Genomic DNA, 24,176 nt, shown 5'->3' on the forward strand with positions numbered 1-24,176 from the left:
TAAATATAAAAATAAAATATATATATTTATTGAGAGTGGGAGAAAATTAAACTCAATTAAAAAAGAAAAAGATAAAGTTAAGAGAGAAGAGTACATCAAATTATAAATTATAAATTGTAAATTGTAAATATGTGCTTCTGAAATCTACGTACTGAAACACAAATTAAAAGGAGTATATTCATAAAATAAAAACAAACATTTTGAAATAAATAATTCTTAAAAATATATGCCGATTTCGGTGATTAAATTTAATTTACTAAATTTAAAATAAAAATAGTCTCTTCTGAATAAGATGCAGTCATTATTTTGGAAGTCATAAATGTGTGTCCATTATGTGTTGAAAGATAATAAGACTTAAATAAACGAAGACCAAGAATTGAAAATAAAGTAAGTGGGAAGATAACACACTTCACTGGATTTATAAATAACATTGAGACTAATGAATAATTTGTCTTGGAAAATATCAAAGAATAAAAAGATTATATTTAAAATTAAAAGGAGCACTTGTAGGGAAGTTTGGAGATGAATTAGGTATAGTTAAATAGAGATATTTATGAATGAAGAATTATGAGAATTGATGCATGAAACCAAACTTTCCAACCATGCAAGTCAGTACTCTGCACATTTGTTGATTTTCATAATTTTTTGGATGTTTATAAAAGGAAAAACTTCTTTTAAAAATACTTTTTTAACAATTTTTTGACAACGCATATATGACAGCTTGTGATTGGTTCGTTTTAAATAATTTTTAAATATAAATTCAAATAAACTAATAAAATGATGATACATGTTTCGTTGTCAAAAAATGTTATCAAAATATGATTGTCCTTTATAAAATTTGTGCATAGAAGCCGTGTTACATGGTAGAAGAGGTAGTTTGGGAGCAATGGATGTTCCAACCAAATGCATGCATTGAAGTTGAAAATGACAAGGCCAACAACCAATTTGACAGAGTCATCCTTAATTATCGGTGGAGATGAAAAAGGACAAGAAACAGTTTTTCATTTTTGGTCTGATCATATGATAAACACTATATAGTGTGTGTGAGAGACAAACACACGTTAAGAGATTAGAAACCAATCTCGACCACATCAAGCATCTACGTTTCATGTGGCAACACCGTCGTTTTCCTCGTTGCTTGTTTCCTCCGAAAAACCAACACCTTTGCATAGTACTCCCACTCAACGGATTATTGCTACCATTCAATCCATAGATTAATTCTAGGTTCATTCAAACCATAACCAGGCACCGCCTTCAAAAATTAAAGCTTTTTGTATGTAGAGTTTTTTCTTTTTTCTTTTCTATGCTAGGTTGATGAGAAAAACAAAGAGTGCGAGATCAATCCAAAATTTAACGACTGAGTTCTTTGTAACTTTTTTATTATTTGTTATTATACTTATAGGACAAGAGTAAATGTATATATAATAATTTCTTTTTTATATAATGATACATTATATTATGGTGGTAATATCAAGATTTTAATATATGTATATCGAGTTTGAAAAGTTAGTGTATCATGTTTATTCAAGTACATTACTTGTGTCTACATGTATTTTATCCTTATCGTATAACGATATATATATTATGATGGCCTCACCGACTATATATTGGTCATCAAGACACTTTTGTGACAAGTGTTGACCATGTTTATCATAATAACATTAAAATTAAGGCATCATAAACATTATTGATTAACCAATAACTAATTAATTAAGAATATTAACTACGTGGATTATATTCATATCCACACACTTTTTTCTCGGTGTTAAAAATATGTAAAACCTAGAATATTTCTGTTTGAAGATACAAAATTGGAAACATACTCTCTCTCAATCTTTAATAAATAAGTTTTTTTTTTTATTTCTTAATATTGCTTGTTTCGAAATCACTTAAACTCATTGTTAAAATTAAAATTCTGTATAAAATATCGATCTATAAATATTAAGGTAACATTGTGTCTTAATTTATTAGGACCGGAAAAGTTATAGTCGAGTTGTAATACTTACAAATACCTCTTGTTTATTTATTTTTTAAATCAAAAGTTTGAACCTTAATTTATATTGTTATACATATACACGAGAAAAATATTGTGTATTCAACTTGATAAACCCATGATTTGACGTATCAAACATGTTGTGTCGAAATTAAATATATTATTAGGCTTATAATACAATCTTTATGATGACAAATTAATGTACAACATACTTGGAGAGTATTTTTTATATATTTTAATGTTTTAGTTGGACACAATCAATTATAATCAACTATCAACTACAATACTAGAAAATACCCCTATTATTTTGCAAATGCTAGAAATATCTAGTAAATTTATTAACCTATCCAAACTCAAAGTCTGGACACATGTCAATTTTATTAGTTTTTTTAGTATTTTGTATCCAACTACTATTTATTTGACTAAAATATCCCTAATTCATTTATAAATTTACAAAAAAAATGTCACTTATAAAATACTCCTAATACCTTTCATGATTTACAAAAATATCATTTAGAAAATACTTATTATTATTATTATTATATATGATTATTAGTAGTACAACTATTAGCATTATTATTTATTATTATATACTATTATCAGTAAATTTTGACACGTGTATTTTACTTTTTATTTTTGTCATTTTACATTCCAACTAATACTCCATTGACTAAAATATTCTTAATACACTTATTGTTCTACAAAAATCTTATGAAATTTTCCTAGCACCTTTCCTAATTTACAAAGATATTACTTTGAAAATACTAATTATTATTATAATATTAATATTATTATATATATGCATATATTATTATTGTTATTATTGTCTTATAATTATTGTTGTTATTATTGTATTTTAGTAAGTAGTTGTAGTAAAATCATTAGTATCATTATTATTATTATTATTATTATTATTAGTACTATTAGGATCCAATAATAATATTATAAAATAAATACTAAGCATATTTATTAATCTACCTCACTTAAACTTTTGACATATGTCCATTTTTTTATTTTTTTATTTTGAATCTCAATTACTACTCAATTGACTAAAATATTTTCGGCACTCTTATTCATCCATAAAAATATCACTTATAAAATATCATATTACTCTTCCTAATTTACAAAAATGTCACTTTGAAAATACTTATTATTATACATTAATATTATTGTTATTATTATATATTACTACTACTGTTATTATTATTACTATTATATTATTATTAAGATTATTATCATTATTTATATATTAATATTATAATTACTGTTATATTATTATCTGCTATTATATATTATTAATTTTAATATTATATATTATTAGTATTATTATTACTATTATTATTGTATTATTACTATTATTATTATTATTATTGATATTATTATTATTATTATTATTATTGATGATATTATTATTATTATTATTATTATTATTATTGTTGTTTTTATATATTATTTGTTATTATTGATAATATTATATGTTATATTAGTGGTGAAATTATTATTATTATTATTATTATTATTTGTACTGTTATTATTATTTTGTTAATATTGTTATTCGTTAGTGTTATTATTTTACATTTTTTATTATTAGTAATACTATGATTATAAATTTTAGTATTAAATTAATTTTGTTATTTTTTACGGGATTATATTTCACCATATTTTTATATTTTTACTTCATCAACACTTTTGATTGTATATATTTTTTTGTCCATATATTCATACGTTTCTATTTACAAACTTTCGTATTATTTTTACTGTATTCGGAATCGTTCACGAGTGTTAACAAAAAAACATTTATTTTATATGGTTAATCTTTTTATATAGAAACTCAGGTGTTTACTAAAACTAACTATATATCAACTCGCATATTATTAAAACTAATTATATCAACTCGAATATTATTAATGTGTCAATGAAAGATCGTTAGAATGAAACATTACCAATAAACTATAAACTCAACTTACATGCAAACAATTAACATATATAATCTCCAAACCATAATTTTAAAATGATGAATTTACAAGTCCTTTTCACTTTATAATTATCAACTTTTTCATTTATAATCACATTTAGATTACCAAATCATATTATTATATAAAGTAGTTTATGTACATTTGTTTTTTCTGTTGAGAGTATGATTTTTCGTAACGATATTAGCATGCTAGGTAACCAAAGACAAAATAAGACAAAGGAAATTAATTAATATCTTTTGGTTTATCCCTTAGGAGGATTATACTTGCCGACTAATCTCATTAAAAGTATGCTACTTTATACTATCTTCATCTTCTTTTAGGTATCATTCTTCTATATTAGTGGTTGCGTAAAAATATGATTTTTTTTTATCATTAGCTTTTGTAATGTTATGTGATTAGTTAATAACTCTACATTTCACTGAATTTATATATGGATTACTATTTGACTTTGACAGGAACATTTATAATGACATGTTTGATGTCATAGATTTTATATTAGTGTTATCTTAATTGCAATCATACTCTCAACTAGTAACATCATATACGACAAAAAAAACTTTACATATGAATACTCAATTGCCCATGATTAAGGCATGCCACATTTGTCCAACCTTTCAAAGGTGTGAACGAGTGTTTTTAAAGTATTCGATAAAAAAATAAAATAAATTTAAATTTAAAGTAATTGAGAATATTAAAAACGAGCCAATGCTTCTTAAAAGTATCTGTTAGGAAAAGCAGTGTGTTAACCTAAGATGCAGTGAATGATTTTGGATATTTCAAGGTTAAAACATTATTTTTTTTAATTAATATAAATTATAAATTTAATTGACTCTTCAGCATGACTATTTTACTGTGAAATTGTGATTGTAATTATATTATATTTGGTAATAATTAATATGTAAAAATATTTCTATTACATGGTCACAATAGTATGACGTTAGTATGGTGAAATATCAATATTGAATGTCACAAAATTCCTTATAGTCAATGTAAATAAAAAAAATATGTTTTTCTACTAATAGCCAAATGATGAGTCTTGTTATATTCTTATATTAAAGCATAAATTTTATAAAAGAATCTTAAGGTAATACGATACAATGAAAATCATGAGATATAATAATTTTTACGATTAAAATATCATGTTTTAAATTCTTTTTGCATAATGTTCTTTTGAGTTGAATGATTATTTTATAGAACAATATTTAACTAAATTGTTTTAAAACTGCAACAGCACAGATTGTAAAAGTTTAATTTGATTGACAGAATCAATTTTAATAAAATATGTTTCAGGGGATTTTTTTAAGTTCAAAACTAAATCATATATTATTGAAAATACTTTTAGTTCAGAATACGTTTACTTAAAATATGTGATAACGAGTTAAAGAAAGAAAAATATATATAAATTATCTTTTACTTTAACTAGTAAAGATTCACGGCTTTTGGACACATGAGAAAACCGGTTGAATACTGTTCCACCAATAAAATATTATTTTATTGTACATTTTAAAATATTATAAATATTTCTTTTTTACACATCTAACTTTTTTCTTATATTCTTATACTTTTTTAGTTTTTACTTTCTTTCTTTTAAAGAATACAAAACTTTATATTGTCTGACATAATTTTTTTATATTTATTTTACACTTTTTTTATTTTTTATTTTCTTCTCTTTTAAACAAATACAAAATTTTACATTTTTATAACCTTTTAACACCATTTTTTGACACCATTTTGACACTGCACACGTGTCAAAATGTGGTTGGACGATTTCAAATTAAAAAATAAACTTTGGTTTTTCTTTTCCAAATATACCCTTGTCTCAACTTTTTTAATTTTGAAATCGTCCAATCACATTTTAACACGTATGTAGTGTCAAAATAGTGTCAAAAAATGATGTTAAAATATCATTTTCCTTCACTTTTATACTTCGTGTTAAATGAATTAAAATAATCATGATATAATTACTTTATTATAAATAATTCTATTTTAAAATATTTTCTTTTTCTGCATATTATTATTTAAGAGTTACTTGTATTCATGTACCCATGTTCAAGTTTGACGCTTGAAAAGCAGTGGCGGTTTTTTCAAGGTGGTTAAAACTTTGGTCGATTCATTAATGACAATGAACTTCAACTTTCTATATTCCCTTCGAGCTGAAGATGTCAACCACAAATTCTCATGCATTACAAACTCTACCATTAAAAATTAAATGAATCTGATATTTTTAATCCAAACCTTAAATCTGTTACAAGAGGATACAATTTATTAAACATTTTTTTTCACCGATTTTATTTTTATTAATTAAATTATTTTGTCTTTTAAATTTTATAAATATTTTTTAAAAGTAAATTAATTAATTGTAATAAAATTATATTTATTCTTATTAATATCAATTAATTTATTATTTTATTCTCTAATTTTTATAATTATTTTTAAATTTTAATTAATTATTTATGACATTATTATAAAAATAGATAATTATTTCTGTTAATAATTATAATAAAAAAATTCCTTTTATTATCTATATACCATTGTATAAAAGAGATCACATGAAATATAAGAAATAAAATCGATTTAACGACTTTTTTTCTAAATTCTCTTATGATATTATAGTCGAATTAAAATTTATTATAATAAAATTTGTTATTTGTTTCACATCAATTAAAAATATTGTCAAATTGAATAAATTAATGTAAATTTTATATTAGTTTTGTGATATTAAATTAATATTTTAATTTTATTATTTTTTTAAAATTAAGTATTTTTTTAAACTAAAATAATTAAGGTTTAAATCTCTTTTTGGTCCATAAGTTATGAGCCGATGTTCAGTTTAGTCCCCGCTTTTAAAAATGTAAACCTTTGGTTCCTAAGTTATAAAAAATATATCAAATGAGTCATTTTTTGATGTTCATGGTCAAAGTACAAAGAGCAATATATCAAATGAGTCATTTTTTGATGTTCATGGTCAAAGTACAAAGAGCAATATAAAGATGTAGCAGTTGTTAAGAAACAACCAAAAACAGTATTTCAAGTCAAAAAAGGACTCATTTGATACATTTTTTATAACTTAGGACCAAAGATTTACATTTTTAAAAACGGGGACTAAACTGAACATCCACTTATAACTTAGGGACCAAAAAGAGGTTTAAACCAATAATTAACTATAATTAAAAAATTATCTGCAAAATAAATAGCAACTATCTAAAAAATAAATAAAAACTATGTATATTAAAATTGTAAAATTTATTTATATTTACCTTTATAATTATAATAATTTTTAATTTTTTATTATAAAATAAGTGATATGTATTTTGGGTAGTCATAATGAAAAAAATTAATACATAAACGCACGTGTTTCATTAATTTGTATAAAGGAGATTATCTAACAACTACAGTACATTAACATAATACCATCCCATACATATTTTGACAACTAACAGTTAATTAGTTTCTCAATTATTAAACATGTTTGTCGAGTAATTTACCCCAAACAAAGGTTATCAAAAGGCTGTAATTCCAGGGAACAAATATTATAAACAATAGGTAAATTATATTTAATAATTTGTCTTTTCAAAATTAAAATTCTAAAAAAAATAAAAAATGCAAAGTTGAGTTATAAAATTTATAACAACCAATCATCATAATTAACAATTTTTTTTTTCAAGTTTTATCATAGTAATTTTATTCAAAAGCTAAAATAAATAGAAACATATTTTATAACAACTTTAAGTAAAAGAGCTAAAAAAACATAATACGAAGAGAATTTTATATTGTAATTTTTTCATAACCTCTATTGTGTTCTCCGCCCGAATCAAATTTATGAAATTTGCATTCGTTCCTCATAGGAAATTCAGAGATTGAATTTTTTTTTCAATGTTTTTCCAATAAACAAAAAAATATTATAATTAAAACGTTTAACGGAATTTTTAATTAGTAAAAATATTTTAGTACACAATAAACAATGACATGATATAATAGAAATATAAACTAAACTCAAAATAAAAATAAAAAATAATAACAAACTAAAAATAAAAAATAAAAACAATATATCTAACGTCACATAATCTTAGTTTACTAATTTATTCATTTTAACCAATGGTTATTGGTATAATAGAATATAAGAAATATAAGTTTTTGCAATAAGACATGACACATGAAATTTAACTGTAAAACGTTATTTAGACCCTTGGATTTTAATCATACGAGTACAACGTGTTATCATGTATATACTCTAATTTATGTGGTGCTGTACAAGATAAACAACCCATGGAAGGTTCTGTTTGTACATGTGTGTAACTGTAAACAAATTTCACCCAAGGGAATGGGCTGAGAAAAACAATTAAACCAAAGTTGGTGTGTGAAAACTCATCTCACAGTACTACCAACGGAATTAGTACTTAGTCTAGTAAGTTGGAAAAAATCCATGACAAGACAAAAAAAAAAAGTACTATATTGGAGTAAAAAGTGTTGCTAAACCTTGATCCACTGCTATCTGTAATTTATCATAGGCCATCAAAGTCTTTTCCTCACACTTGTAAGTTCCTTTCCCTCTTGCCAGAACCTCACCATCTGCATCTATGATCCCTTCTTTCTCTTGGTCCTTGGTGCGTGGACCAGGTTGCAGGCTGAAAGCTTTCACCTGCATAATGTTGTGAAGATACAAACTTTAGTAAGTTTCGTTACGCAAATAAACCAAAGCATGGCCATTTCAGAAGCTCCAAGTAACTGCTACAAAAAGCATTGTGCTTATACATATTGATGATCACACCTTTAGGTACGTGACGTACGGAGATTTTACATGTCCTCCTGTATTCAACTCTGACATCATTGATAGTAATGGTAGTGTTGGGCAATTCTTGATAATGATCAAGTCCAGATAACCATCAGAGAACTGCATTACAAGATCACAGAAACAAAAGCTCAAGCCCGTAAGTAATAATTCTTATGTATAATAGAATGTCTCCCACTAGGCAGCAACTTATGAAAGTGAAAATTTAGACCATTAACAATATTCAGATGAATTTTCTTAGATGTGAAAAATCCAGGCTGTAATTAAAGACTTGAGATATTTATACTCTATTGTGCTTATTTGAATCTTCAATTTCCATGCATTTTTGCTAGTGGATCATTAAAATCCAGAAAGTAAGATGCAAATAATCATTTCTTTTTGTGAATACCATAGGGTGTTATGCTATCAAATTGATATATAACTGGTCCTAGTAATGGTGTCATCACTGTCATATAAAATTGGAAACATTTCCCAGTTATATGTTCATGAATAGAAGTGTGAGAAATCAAGAGGACAAGCTTGAATCGTAGCCACTCAAAGCGAACCTTTGCATCAGGTGCTGCCATTGTGTCTTCCGCACCCCAAGGCACATTGTGAAGCCAGACAGAAATAAAAGGTCCATTTATAACTCTCCAATTCAAATTTTCCACGTTTACTTCAGGTCCTAGATAACAAGGGCTTTGTTTATTAGTATGTTCTGCTTCACTTGTATCACTGTTGCTTCCTTTGCTAGTAGTAGGTTTTCCAGGGTAACTTGTGGGTTCCCCAAAAGCTTCAAACCCAGGTGCAGGCACAAAAGAAACACATCCAATGTATTGCCTCAAGTTCAAGAGTCGACAGAGGCCCTGAATCAGGAAAACAGTGAGTAAAGAAAACTATAATGAACAAATTCAATCACTTCTTATCTGTCAAACGAATCCCACTGCAAGTTTTACGAGGGAATTCAAAATAGCTTCTAGCATGTCATAAAATTACCCACTTTTAAAAAAAAAAAAATGATTTCTAAACAAATTGAAAATAGCTTATGCTATTTTTGTAATCTCTAAACAATAATCGCTAGATTGTCTTACTAATTAGTTTTTTTCTAATCTGTAAGAAACTGACCCATGTTCTATTCTAGTGCTATAAATCAAAACTGTATTTTCTTAACTAAGTATCAGAAGACATTCTTCATCGCATAAATAACTTCATATTGTAAAATACAAGAAACTAAAGCACATGCCCTGCAATTTAATGCTTATTTTTCTTTTATTCATGTTCCTTCCATCAAACCAAGAGAGTAGAAGATAATTGCGATGATTATCCATATAAGAGAGATACATATAAGTGAAAGGAAAACATCATAAATAAACATGTGGAAATTATAAAATGGATTACTGACGTAGAAATCAAGTCGAGCACTTCCCATCCACCTGTACTTTTCAGACTCTATGTCAATGTCTGCCACCAGACCTGAAATAGAATAGTACCTCCAGTTTTATAATATGTCAAGTGAATTGCAGGGTTGAAATCTATGCAGACTAAAGTAGGGAGGGTATAAATCAAGAAAAGAAAGAATGAAATACAAACAATTAGCCTAGATCTTTTAGCACATCTGCTGCAACCACTTCACTAAATAGTACATTAGACAGAGAGAGTAGTTACCCCATGCAAGCATCAATATACTGAAAAATCTGATTTCTCCTTGTATGATGGTAGCCACATCAAGTGGTCTTTTATTGCCTGTTGGTATTTAATAAACAGTTTAAACTTGTCATAGCACAGAAAAAATGGACGTGGCATGTTTGGATGACATGGATAGATCAAAACCTCGTATAATGGCATGAACGGCATTAGCTACTTCACAAGGATCGCCCACAGAATCAAGAAGTGATTTAGCCATGCCATTTCCCGTACCTTCAACGCATGGAAGAACTTTTTAGCTTGGTAAAACAAAGCTGTGTAGTTTCCCATAAACTTATTGTGTACAGATAACAAAGGATAAACCTTATAACCAAAACAAAACCCAATTAGTAACCCCACTTCTCACTTTAAAGCAATAAAGTCTAATTAGATAAAACCTATTCAACAAAGTAATGATGATGATAAACCTGCAGGAACTACCCCAAGGGGTATCTTTATTGCCGTTTTCCAATCCTCTCTTTGAAGAAGTCCATTTACAACCTACTAAAATGTGCAATGTCTGTTAGATAAAGAAAAAAAATTAAAATCAAAGACATCAAAAGTGAACCAGGGCAAAAGTATTCTAGAATGCACAGGTTTTGAAAAAACTTAGGAGGAACCATGTTGCGATTTGAATTCCCACAGATGTCATAACATTTATTCGAATCTTCTGGGCTTCATTGGAATACCTCAACCAAATCCCCGAAGACCATTAAGTTTCTCAGGAAAGAACAAAATCAAGGTATTGACTATATGCTTTTCAATTAGTCCACGAGCATGAGCCCATAAACCAGTACAGCATTAGCATATCTTGAAATGATAACAAAAATGGTTTTCAGGCAGCATATACTAATATTGTTTAATTCATACATTAAGAGCACCTCTCAATTAATCTTTCTTTTCTAACAAGGTTTGGAAAGACCCACTACTATCATGCAAATAACAATAGTTAGTATTATGGTTTAAGGAGAAGAGGGGTTTTGAATATTAATCAGATAGTTATAGAAGTTAAGTAAATATGGATAAGGGAGGTACGACAGTAGGATCCGGGGAATATAGGTTGTCATCTATAAATTGAGCATTAGCCCTCTGTGATGGGAAAACCCGTGGAAGGGTGACCCTTGAAGGATAGGTTTATTTCATTTCCTTTTTCTTTTCGCCCTATTCCTCTCTAATTCCTAATTTGCGGTTCGTATAGTTGGATGAAACACATAAGTAGCTACTGCTCAATATTTATGCATTGTAAACATGAAGCGTACAGAAAAATGTGTTCCGAATGCTATTACGACCATAATTTTTGCATTAATAATCGTGGACACGATAATGACGAATGATAGCACACTGCAACTAGGATACTAGCAATGAAACTAACCTCTACCAAAAGTCCATCTCCACTAACACAAACAATCCCATCGTATTTGGTAATATCTAGCAAATGAGTAACTTCCTTTGCATGGAGCTGATGCTTGGTTTCTGAGGAAAATCATATCATATAAATATACAAATACAAATACATTCGAAAGGACAATAGAAACAACAACGAAACATGGTCAAAGAATTAGAGTACCTTGGACTGTGATTTCGATTTGAGCATCTTCAAGAAGAGGTTTCACTTGTTCATCGAAAATCTTTGTAGCGGATTTCTTCCCACCAAATGGATTAACAAAAACAAATAATCTCTTAGGGCGACCTACATTATGACATTCAGTAAGTGGAGAATTCAAAAGTAGTCTTACTTCACAGTAGCAAATTTGTTTTCCCATTTTGGCACTAAAATTCACAATTGTACATCGAAATTTAAAGAAGCACTTTTTAAACTTTTAGCGATACACTTTCAGACTTCATAACACATGCAACGCAGTAACAACAACCTTAACCGTACCGAGAGAAATGTGAAATTTAATTTACCAAGAGAATCGACGAATTCACTAAGCTTTTGGCACCAGAGCCTGTGCGATTCCTCGGAGGAGGGCATAAAGACGACGTCGTTTCGAGCGAGACTTGCAGGAGCGCCGGTGCTGCAGCATCCGTCTCGGGTTTCGACAAGGCTCTTGATCTTGATGTAAGGCCCACTGGTAACGAAGGAGAGGACGTCCTTTTCAACGGACAAACAACGTTGGATTCCCTCCGACCACCAGAGACGGCCGTCGGCGAGCAGAGCAAGCGGCGTTACGATGCCATTGACGGTGACACGGTCCGACATTAAGGGACGCTGCTGGGGATCCATAGCCGGTTCAAGCCTGGGATGGCCCACCTGGAGCCCGGTTCGATGATGATAATTAAAACCAAAAACCGGGTTTTGGCGTTTGAGAGGAGAGAGATATGCTATAAGCAAACTATTACAAATATTACAACGTGGATAGTGGTTGCTTACTTAACTGCAACCCTTGTCTGACGCCAACTACTCTGTGAAACCACGTCACAAAACATCATAATTCCTTTTTCGCCTTATAATCTATTTTTGTTTCAACTATCTACTAGATATTACAATAATTTTAATTTTAAAATATTTAATATTAAAAAAATTACTAGATATTATTCCAAACAAATATATTGGAATTTTAAATATATTTAATTTTTTTACATTTAAATTTATGTAATCATTTTGTAATATTTGTTTATGGTTCATAACTGAAATTCTAATTATTGTAGGTTATGTAAAATCAGTTAGAAAGGCAACATCAACGTATTAAAAAAATTAGACAGGAAAGAACTATCTTTGAACATAGAAACTAAAATTGTTAAGGTAACTCATTTAAATGATACATATATAATTTTATATAAAAAATGGTTTAATTTAATTATAAAATATCCTCTATTTAGTTTACTCATTCAATTTTTTAAACTGTTTATTCAAAACCAATTATTTCAATTATATTATTTATTGTGATTGTTATACTTCTATATTATGTTATTCAATTATTAATATTGTATATACATGTTAAGGTAGTTTTGAGTAATTAAAAATGAATATACAAAATTGAGTAATATTAATTATAGTTTAGTTACGTTTATTCACGTATCTTAAATTAATAAAACTTATCTTATTTAAATGTTAATCTAATGATTATCATACGGATTAGAAAAGATAAATATAAAAAAAAATTAGAAAATTACTGAATTAAAATAATATGTAAGATAATATCTTAAAGATATTATTATAAGTACTCTGGAAAAAAATTGTTTATCCAAGATTAATTTTTAAAAGATTAAAAAGTTTTTCAGTTAATAAAAAAAGAACTTGTAAAGCATACCAAAAATATGATGTTCCCAAAAATACTCATGTCTCTCTTTTTTTTGCACTTTTTTCTTCTCAGGTTATTAATCTAAACTAGTATTTTATTTTCCATTTCATTACACATCCATGCTCCCTTTCTTTCCTTAAGTAGTTCCAGCAAAGCATAACGGATAGTCATATGTCATATATTTATTTAATTATTTAGATATTTTCAAAATGCTATTTGTTGGATTTGGCTATCGACAACATGGTAGTGGAGTTTGATTATTGATTATATTAAATTTCAAAAATAAAAATTGCTCAACTAATTTACCATTTCCTAACTCCACTAATAATGCTTTATTTTTTGAGTTAAATTAGGTTTGGGTCATGCGACAACCTTTTTCTGATGCTTCTTATTGAATGAGAGGATTAGGAAAGAGTTTTTGTTCTTATCGTTGGAGGTAACGTGGGTACTTATGATTCTTTGAAACATGTTCATGTCATCTTATCCCTTTTCTCTTACATTTTAATAACTGTAAAAGCTCGAGAAAGAAAAAATTCCCAAAATGCAAAAATATTTTTCAAGCATTGCAACCTATTGATGTGAAAAACCGACACAGAAGCGAACAGCACAACTAAAACTTGGCTTTTTCTTGCGTTGCAACTTTTGTTTCCGCATGGCACGTAAGGAGCTTAAATATTATTTTCCAAGTGGCAAAAAACTATAACATGACACTGTTTATGACAGAATTATGATCATGTTGAAGAGTGACAGTGACAGACGCACCTGCTGAATCACCCCACGTGGCAAGCCCCAATAAAATATTGACAAAGATTCTCTCAATCCGACGACCCAAATCCCATGATCTCCCGCGGCCACAAGATCGAAACCACACCGCCCAGGCCCAACAACCACTCCCAGATTCGCAAACCGTTAGATTATACCCATCACTCACACCGTTAGCAGAAACAAATCTCAGAGAAAGTACCTCGGGTTCGTTAACACAGGCGTCGAACCGCAGAGAAAATTCCGCGAAATTTCTCAGATTCTGCACTTTCTTCTTTTGCTGAGTATTTTCAACTTTCTGCTTTTCTATCCGCTCGCGTTCCATCGAATCCGTGACAGTTACACTTCGTTATCCTTTGTCTCTTTTTTTAAAAGGATTTGACGAGAGACGACGAAATCCGACAGCAGTGAGAATAATGCAGACGAGGTACATGGAGAAATCCAGCAGCGCGGCGAGGGGGAAGCGCGGCTTAGATTCAGGCTCCACCGAAGAAGAACAACCTGAAAAAAAGCGACCTGCTCTTGCTAGGTGAATCATTTCCTGTTCTTAATTTTCTATCAGCTCTAGTGTACTAGTCATTATGATTCTTTCTTCCATCAGCTTTAGTTATGCATTATTCATGGTCACTGCTTACCAATGTGTAGTTAGTCCTTTAACTCGCTTCTAATTTTGAACTACGTTTTCTAGTTCAAATTTTGTATATGAAATAATCCTGAGTAACCATCTGTCTACAAAACTCAGTGGTGGACTTCTCACCAATGACATGCATGATAACCCAAAAATACAAAGTCACTATGCAACATTCGGACTTACAAATGACATAGATATTCGTTCTATGCGTGTGGTCCTAATCAGAAAGCCTTGGTCGGTTCATTAATGGAAAGTAGGTTTTGATGGGAATTAACCATCAATATAGATGAATACGCGACTGGAATAACGTCCCGAATGGATGTTTACATACCGCTGATAAAAAAAAAAAAAAAAAGGAGGGGCGGGGAGAGCTCTTGCCAGATTAACTGAATAGAATTAAATGTGAAGTTGTTGTGATTTTTTTTTTAAGCTAAACAATAAGAATGGGTGAATTAGATCTTTGGTTTAGTAAAAGCGAGGCTTAGACGAGATGAGAGGAAATTAGAGATATGTGACCAACAGATGAAGTTTAATATGAGTAAGAGAACCAAAATTGTGTTTTTCTTCCTTACAAATGGTTTTTAGGAGAAAACTTAGAAAATGTTCTTTATATTGTTTTACAATCAAAATTAAAATTTTATTTTGATCATACATAACCTTTATTATGGAAATTACTAAGAAAAAAACTATAATTTGATTAGAAAACAGTATCAGCAATATTATGAAACTTCATGCCTTGTTATCACTGTATTAGCACTTATATGTCATATCTAATGAATGAATTTAATATTTTATCTATTTATTCACATCATTTGCAGCGTTATTGTTGAAGCCCTCAAGGTGGATAGTCTGCAGAAACTTTGTTCATCACTGGAGCCTATTCTTCGTAGAGTTGTAAGAAAATTAAGTTCATTGTAGTATTGATTTGCTTCAGGGTGGACTTATATAGTATTTGAAGTTATCACTTGTACGGATTAATCATCCCTTGAAACAAAAACTCTGGATTACTGGCCCATTTTGAAAAACCCTTCTGTCTTCTTGAGGATGGTAGGTTTGGCTAGAACCTAGATGTCAGTCATGCCACTATTGTGAGGCTTAAGATAAAATTGGATAGAGTACTCGAGATCACATATTCAAACCTTAACAAGCCGAAAAAGGTCATTTTTTTTTTATCACTTGGATAGAGTACTTCAGGGTGGACTTATATATTATTTGAAGTCATCACTTGTATGGATTAATCATCCCTTGAAACAAAAACTCTGGATTACTGGCTCATTTTGAAAAAACCTTCTGTCTTCTTGAGGATGATAGGTTTGGGTAGAATCTAGATGTCAGTCATGCCACTATTGTGAGGCTTAAGATAAAATTGGATAGAGTACTTGAGATCACATTCAAACCTTAACAAGCCGAAAAAGGTCAATTTTTTTTTTTATATAAAATAAATAGTTCTTTGTTGCGAGAAAGGCTTCCTGGAATAACATTTATTTACCTCACTCAGGCGCTATTTTGTAAAATTGTGATGAAGGCCATCGTTTTGTCCAGTGGTGTATTTAAATGCCTTTACATGTCAAATAGAATTCAATGGAACAACTCCGTAGGTTAAGTGAACCTAATTGCATGTATGCCACTTTGCATGAGTGATGTTTGATCATGGATATATCTCATATCTTAGTCTTGCTTCCTGCTCAACAGGTTAGCGAAGAAGTAGAGTGTGCTTTAGCTAAATTAGTCCCTGCCAAGCTTAGTGGAAGGTATTACTTTGTCACTTCAAGGTCAATTTCATGACCATATTTGTTTGATGAATTTTATCTTATCCTAGTGTATTTGTATCTATATTTTAATTTTCTTATACTCAAAACTAAAATACAGGTCTTCTCCCAAGAGCATAGAAGGCCCTAATGGCAGCAGTCTACAGTTACAATTCAGGAACAGGTTATCCCTTCCCCTCTTTACTGGTGGGAAAGTGGACGGAGAGAATGGCAGCGCCATACACATTGTTTTGATTGATACAATAACAGGGCATGTTGTTACATCTGGCCCAGCTTCGTGTGTCAAACTAGATGTTATTGTACTTGAAGGAGATTTCAATAACGAGGATGATGATAATTGGAGCGAAGAAGATTTTGATAGTCACGTAGTTAAAGAGCGGGAAGGAAAAAGACCTCTTCTGGCTGGTGATCTGCAAGTGACACTGAAGGAGGGTGTAGGAACATTGGGCGAGCTTACATTTACAGACAACTCTAGTTGGATAAGGAGTAGGAAGTTCAGGCTGGGGCTCAAAGTTTCCTCAGATTGTTATGAGGGAATGCGTATTCGTGAAGCCAAATCAGAGGCTTTCACTGTTAAGGATCATCGTGGAGAATGTAAGTACATAACTTCACTATTTTTTGTTCGACCCTTCTTCTGTCATGAAACTGATTCTGGATTGCAGTATACAAGAAGCATTACCCACCTGCCTTGAATGATGAGGTCTGGAGACTGGAGAAGATTGGAAAGGATGGTTCATTTCACAAAAGGTTAAATAAAGCAGGAGTATATACAGTTGAAGATGTCGTACGACTTGTGGTCAGAGATCCACAGAGATTGCGGAACGTAAGAATTTAATCACTTTTTTATCAGGGGAAGGTTTTTTAAGTTTGATTTGATTTTCTGATTTAAAATTTTATCCATCCAAAATTTTCACAGATTAACGATATCTTATGTAGATTCTCGGGAGTGGTATGTCAAATAAAATGTGGGATGTTCTTGTTGATCATGCAAAGACTTGCGTTCTCAGTGGAAAACTCTATGTATATTATCCCGATGGTGCAAGGAATGTTGGTGTTGTTTTCAATAACATCTATGAGTTGAGTGGTCTAATTACCAATGACCAATATTACTCTGCTGATTCTCTCTCCGACAGTCAAAAGGTAAGCGAACCCGTCCTCTAAATTTTGCATTTATTCTTTGAATTTGGACTAAACTGTTGGATTTCTTTCATAGTATGCTTAATCTAATTTCTCGTGTCACTTGTTGAGATGTGGTTTCATTCTTGCAGCTTTATTGTTTGTGCATCCAACTTTTTATCTCGAAGGAGTCCGATTCTAAGGAAAAAAAATAAAACTTAATTGGATCTGATGCTTGACTGCAAGTCATTTTGCTTTTATTCTCGAGTTCTTGCAGTACTACACTTATTGCTAGTTTAAAAAGAGGCTCGAGCATAGAATATCGGCGTTTTTTTTTTTTTTTTTTCTAACTTGAGTGAACAGATCAGATAGGCAGTTGGCTTAGTACTAGGTGTCATAAAGGTGGGATGTTCTGCTTTTCTAGGCAAGGAAAAGTCGAAGTTAAAAAAGGTTTACGAAAATTTTTTGAAGAAAAAAGTTGAAGTTTCTGAAAAATGCGAATCTCACATTCTTGTAGGTTTATGTGGACACACTGGTGAAGAAGGCATACGAGAATTGGATGCATGTTATTGAGTATGATGGCAAGTCTCTGCTAAATGCCAATCAGAATATGACTTTGAGCACCTCCCAACCTCTGGCTGCAGGGGGTTCCCATGATTATTCAATTTCGAACTCCCTTGATCAGCAGACCTGCATCCCAAGTCTCCCAGTTCCTGTAACTACTGGGCAGCCTTCAATGGATCCAGCCATAGCAGTCGGAGGTATACTGTTCCAACCGTAAGATTGTAACATTACCAACAATACCAGTTCCTTTGAAGCTATTTTTTTTCTTTTGGTCTTTTTCCTTCTTTTACCTGTCATTTAGCTAATTACAAGAGTTAATAACCCTATTTTGACACAAATTCTAGCGTAAAATCTGTGGTTGAGATGTTGGCGCACATCTCAATCGCATTCTACGATTCAAAACTACTTCTATTAAAATCTTACTCGGCTCACAAATAGACGGCTCAGTCCAACGCCTAACACTGAGTGTTTCTCTTCTGAAAATGATCAAAGTGGACAGATTCTTCCCGCATACCGGGTAGCAAATCCTTTTTTTTGTAAAGATTTAGTTAGAAGACTAGTATTTAGATTTTGGAGTGCATGTCGAGATATTATAATCCAACTGTTGTATAACTAATATTTAGATTTTAGAATGCATGCTAAGATATTAATGTGACAGATTTGGTATGTGTCATATTGTGAAAGAGTAGAAACCATTACGTGATAAATTTAGTGACTTGATATTTACCATACATCAATATGCAGAATATTTTCCTCAGCATCGATGTTTGTCAATAATGTCTGCAGGTTATCATAATGTGACGACTACCAGATCCTCAATGCAACCACAGAATGATAATCTTCATTCTTCTATTCCGTTTGCTAACACACTCCCACTGCAAAACCAGTTACTGAATGCTTCACACCAATCTCAACTTCCTAGAAATGAAAATGAGATGACTCATGGTTCACGACAGCCAGCTACTCCTGGCTTTCAAAGTGTCGGCATTTCAAATCCTAGTTATAGAGGATTTGAGGACTACTTTCCAGAGGAGGAGATTCGAACTAGAAGTCATGAGATGCTAGAAAATGAAGACATGCAGCATTTGCTTCGTATATTTAATATGGGAGGAGGGCAATCTCATGCTTCCTTCAATACCTCAGAAGATGCATACCCTTATCCATCATCTACTTACATGCCTGCGACCTCCATGAGCTACCACTTAGATGATGAACGAAACCGTTCCTCGGGAAAGGCTGTTGTTGGCTGGCTTAAGCTTAAGGCAGCTTTGAGATGGGGCATTTTTATTCGGAAGAGGGCCGCTGAGAGACGGGCACAACTTGTTGAGTTGGATGACCCGTAGAATATGAACTACGAGCAATCTCACCTGCTGTGATCTCGAGCCACGACTTTTGTGGTTAGAGCATCAAATACTACTTTCTGGTACTCAGAATAGTTATGATATTGAAGCTTTATAGCATGGATTGAGTAAATATGGAATTTGGATTAAATAATTATTTGGTGCAGCCTTACCTTAAAGCTCCTAATGTGCCTTTATAAAACAGTAGTACAGCAACATCTGCCTGTACAGGAATACCACCCTGCAGCAACTCTTGCATCCATTTTACTTGTGACGTTTTTTCCAATCTACATTCTTGCCTGCAAATTGTGAAGAATTGACAGTTTACCACCAGGTTTAAACTCAAGTCTGCAGTGGCTTGAAATTTCCAGTGTCTCCATCTGGAAACTCCGAAAACTATGGTCGTTTCTTGGCATTTAGCAGGATGTACTGAATTTTGTGTTGTAAGCTAGATGGGTTTATTCTGACTGGTTTGTTTTGTGTGCCGTTTGCCTGTACAATAATTATAATAAATAAATACCGAACAGCTGAATTTTACACTGCTATTTTTCGCTCTTTGTGAATGTTTCAGCACACATTTAATTCTACACGAGGCTTGGCAAAAATAACTAAATTGCACTTACCTATACTTAACTGTATTATATTATACTAAAAAAAATTGATCATTTTTACTATAACTTAAATATACTGTTTTATAGTTCAGTTTTTGGTTCAGTTAACTATAATTAACTGTACTGTGTTTTAAACCCCTTCTTTTCATGCATCATTCCCTCTCATCTTCCTCTCACATCTCAAGAAAGACATTTGTATATACCATTAAATCTCAATATAACATTCATTAAAACACATTAGTAATATATATTTAAAATTTGAAATACTCATGTATTAAATTGAATGCAGTCTTATCATATATTATAATTAATAACTCTTACTTCACTGATATAATTTCTCATGACATAATTAATTATTATTATTCTCTAATTACTTTTCTATCTATTTTTCCGCCATTAAATTTTTAAAGTCATTATTTCAAAATTATTTATTTTTAAAAATTTTATTATTTTTACCTTAACGTTCATACACAGTTTTATTATTTCAACATTGTCTTTCATATATAGAAAAAATATTTGTTTATGTTATTTATAGTAACAAAAAAGTTAACATCAGGAATAAATAAGAATAATATTAATTATATATTAATAATAAAGTTATTAAATAAAAATTTAATTTAAATTAAATTAAATATTATTAGGGATTAATATTTATTTTATATTTATAATAAAATTCTCATGCAATCCTCTAAAGACCAATGAAAAAGAAAAAAACAAAATAGCCTAATAAGCAAAAACTTTTATGGCTTAAGTGACTTTTTAAGTTTTTCATAAAACAATTTTGAAAAAACGTCATTTGTTTAAACAAAAATAAAATTAAAAAAACATAGTTTTGATATTTATTCATGAGTGAAAATCTTAAGTTTAAGTGAAAATATAAAAAAACAGTTTATAAAATTAGTGTAATTTACAATTCAGTAGTATAATTTAGTTCAATTTATATTGTAGTTTAGTACAATTTAGTATAGTTGAGTTAATAATTGAATTCAATTTATATTGTAATTTAGTACAATTTAGTACAGTAAAATTCAATTCAATTTGATAAAATAAAAAAATAGTTCAATTTCTCCGAACTATTTTACAGTTCAATTCAGTTTAAACAAACTAAATTTTAGTTCCTCACAACATCAATCCATTTGCCCATTCTTAATTCTACATGCTTCGTCAAGACACACTAGTCAGTTTGTGATAGTCTAAAAAGGGAGAAAGAATGAACCAGTAACGTCACACGTTTAACTGAGTGCTATTGCTTCCTGTGCCACAAAAATTACTATCTACATCCACAATTAACAGAAAAAAAAAAACTAAATTACTTTTTACTCCTCTAACATTAAGTAGAAAAAGTAATTTAGTTTTTAAAAATGTCGGGTTGGTTAAATTAAAAACCAATATTTATTCATCTGGGTAATAATTTAAAAAATCACTAATGTCACACCCCATTTAATACTCCACTTAAGTGGAATACATGTGTCAACCGTCTGGTTCTCCCCTGGTGAGTGGGAGACAAACTCTGATCAACTTTTAATTCCCTTCCCTCGTGATCCGTGCAGCAGCAGCAGAGCAGTGAACCCCAGCAAGTGGAAGTCAGGTGTCACGCTGGAGTTGGCCAAACCGTTCGGATTGGAGGCAGTATTTAAGGTAAGAGTGAAGACCTGACGCCACTTTTGCATGCAATCTTCATCTTCTTCCTCAAACCCAACTTTCTGAAAATCTCAAATTCTCCTCCTTCTCTCTAAAACCTCCCTACCTTCTCTCTAAAATTCTAACTCATTCACTGTTCCGATCACCCTTCAGATCACACCTAAAGACTCCTGGTGGTCTCCTCTTTCACTTAAACCGTCCGGTTTTCAAGTTTGCATATGATATTGGGGAAACTTAGAAGAATAGTTCATACCAACTTATTTTCAAGACTTAGCTGGAATTAGAGGTAAGGGAAGCTTATAAAATTTAATTATGATTTTCTGTATGGTTTGAATATGTGCCTGATTTAATGCATGTTTGATATCTAAAGTATGTTGCTTGATTTCTTAGGATTTGAAATATGGCATGTTGTTGTATGAGTTGCATGATAAGTATGAACTATGAATTCTGCATTGATACAAGTTTGTGTGAAACTTAGAGAAAATATGAATTTGAGATCGAAGGTCATTAGGACCGTTCGATCTTCCCTATTCCGTTCGGTCTGTTCGGACTGATCGNCCTAGTGTGTTTATTAGACTTAGTTGGTTTCCTCTAATTTCATTATTGATAGTTACTTAAGAATGCTGGTCATAAACCAAGCGTTCGGCCTTACAAGTGTTTGGCCTTAGGCTAACACTTAAATTGTAACATTTGCAACCNTGATATTCTTCCTTTTGAAAACCGTTCGGTCACTTAATGACTGAATGGTCTAGTGAACCTTTAATTATTGATGCATTCGTTTTACTTGACTAAAGTCCTTTACTCCCTTAAAGAGTTCATTCTTTCTCAATTCGTTCGGCCTGATAAGTGTTTGGTCATAGACCAACCCTTTGATCATGTTAATGCCTATTTTATGATATTCTTGACAAACCATTCGGATGACTATCCATTTTCGTCAAACTCTGAGTCATGGTTTCATTCTTTGCTAAAAACTATCTTATCAACCATTTGACATACTTCTGTTATTCAGTCTTACCTTTGATATGACCGTCCGGTCAGTTACTAAAATTCTTGATACTCAATTTCNCATTTCTATTAAACCGTTCGGTCACTATTGGTTATGATTCGGTACTGGATATCTGGTATTTTTCTCAACGTCCTAATAGTTTGGAAGTAATAAGGAACATTGGTTGAATTTGACTAAGTAAGAGAATTCCACTGGTGGAATAACTCATGAATTGGTATTGATTGGTAAAGTATGAATGTGGGAATGACTCAGGTGTTGTCCTTGATCCTGATATTCCGTGAGGACGCTTTCTCAAGTAGAGAGAGGTCACTCATGCGAGGGAATGGCAGGAGGTCCGCGGTTATATGAGTAGATAACCGTTTGAGGGCTAACCTCGGGTGGCAGCTGATCAGAGAGACAGTTACTACACCACACCGGGTGCTAGGGACGACCGAGCTACATGTTCATACCGTCCGGACAGTGTCTTAGTGGTCGGTCATAAATTTGATGAATTTAGTATGTATGTGTGGTACTTGTGNGTATAACATGTTGAATTGGTTCTGTTTATTGGTTTACATGTATGCTGGAATTATTAATTAAATTTACATAAGCTTACCCTTATTCTTTGTGTCTTTGCCTATGTTGCCGTTCGGTATCCGACCGTTCGGTCATTCTCTTCATTGCAATGATCATCCGGTTGGGTGTGAGCAGAGGATAACTTAGAAGTTACCTTGGAAGCTGCTTTGGAGGACACGCTGGAAGACGCAGTGGAAGCCGTGCCTGAGAGTTATGCAGGACTGTCCGGTCCTTAGTATAGTTGTTCCTCTTGGTTTTATATTTTGTAGATGCTATGTATAGGGAACCTTTGATGATTGACCGTTCGGTCAATGAACTCAGTCTAAGACCGTTCGGTCTAACTTGTAAATATTTTACTTAATTGAACTGATGAACAGTTTTAAATTAAATGCTATACTCCTATCTCTTTCACCTATCGGTTTATTCAGTATTGTTCTCCTTTATTGTTCATGTTAACTCCTGAAAATGAATTATAGCTTTGGTTATATTTATTGGGATGTTACAACTAAAGTAGAT

The 24,176-nt window shown here is 30.9% G+C and overlaps 2 protein-coding genes across 4 annotated transcripts; one reads left to right on the forward strand and one right to left on the reverse strand.

Annotated features, from left to right (window-relative positions):
- Positions 1 to 8,128: 8,128 nt before the first annotated feature.
- Positions 8,129 to 12,783, reverse strand: LOC106775123 (sphingosine kinase 1). The gene is made up of 10 exons (XM_014662184.2): positions 12,329 to 12,783; positions 11,988 to 12,110; positions 11,793 to 11,893; positions 10,849 to 10,921; positions 10,568 to 10,654; positions 10,403 to 10,480; positions 10,140 to 10,210; positions 9,304 to 9,603; positions 8,738 to 8,860; positions 8,129 to 8,608 (listed from the first exon to the last, which is right to left on the reverse strand). Exons 1-10 carry the CDS (start codon positions 12,645 to 12,647, stop codon positions 8,417 to 8,419), a joined length of 1,467 nt encoding a protein of 488 aa, XP_014517670.1. The 5' UTR covers positions 12,648 to 12,783; the 3' UTR covers positions 8,129 to 8,416.
- A 1,721-nt stretch (positions 12,784 to 14,504) lies between these two features.
- LOC106775929 (calmodulin-binding protein 60 D) lies at positions 14,505 to 20,404 on the forward strand. Of its 3 annotated transcripts, XM_022786560.1 has the most exons (9): positions 14,505 to 14,711; positions 14,803 to 14,956; positions 15,877 to 15,952; positions 16,751 to 16,830; positions 16,928 to 17,421; positions 17,490 to 17,650; positions 17,764 to 17,967; positions 18,461 to 18,704; positions 19,294 to 20,404. In XM_022786560.1, the coding sequence occupies exons 2-9, from the start codon at positions 14,844 to 14,846 to the stop codon at positions 19,848 to 19,850; spliced, it is 1,929 nt and encodes a 642-aa protein (XP_022642281.1). In that variant the 5' UTR covers positions 14,505 to 14,711; positions 14,803 to 14,843; the 3' UTR covers positions 19,851 to 20,404. The 3 variants fall into 3 exon arrangements, with proteins under 3 accessions (XP_022642281.1, XP_022642280.1, XP_014518669.1); XM_022786559.1 differs by having other exon boundaries at positions 14,505 to 14,956; XM_014663183.2 differs by having other exon boundaries at positions 14,509 to 14,956; positions 16,751 to 16,809.
- Positions 20,405 to 24,176: the final 3,772 nt, after the last annotated feature.

This window comes from Vigna radiata, chromosome 10 (genome assembly GCF_000741045.1).
Source record: "Vigna radiata var. radiata cultivar VC1973A chromosome 10, Vradiata_ver6, whole genome shotgun sequence".
Lineage (NCBI taxonomy): Eukaryota > Viridiplantae > Streptophyta > Magnoliopsida > Fabales > Fabaceae > Vigna > Vigna radiata.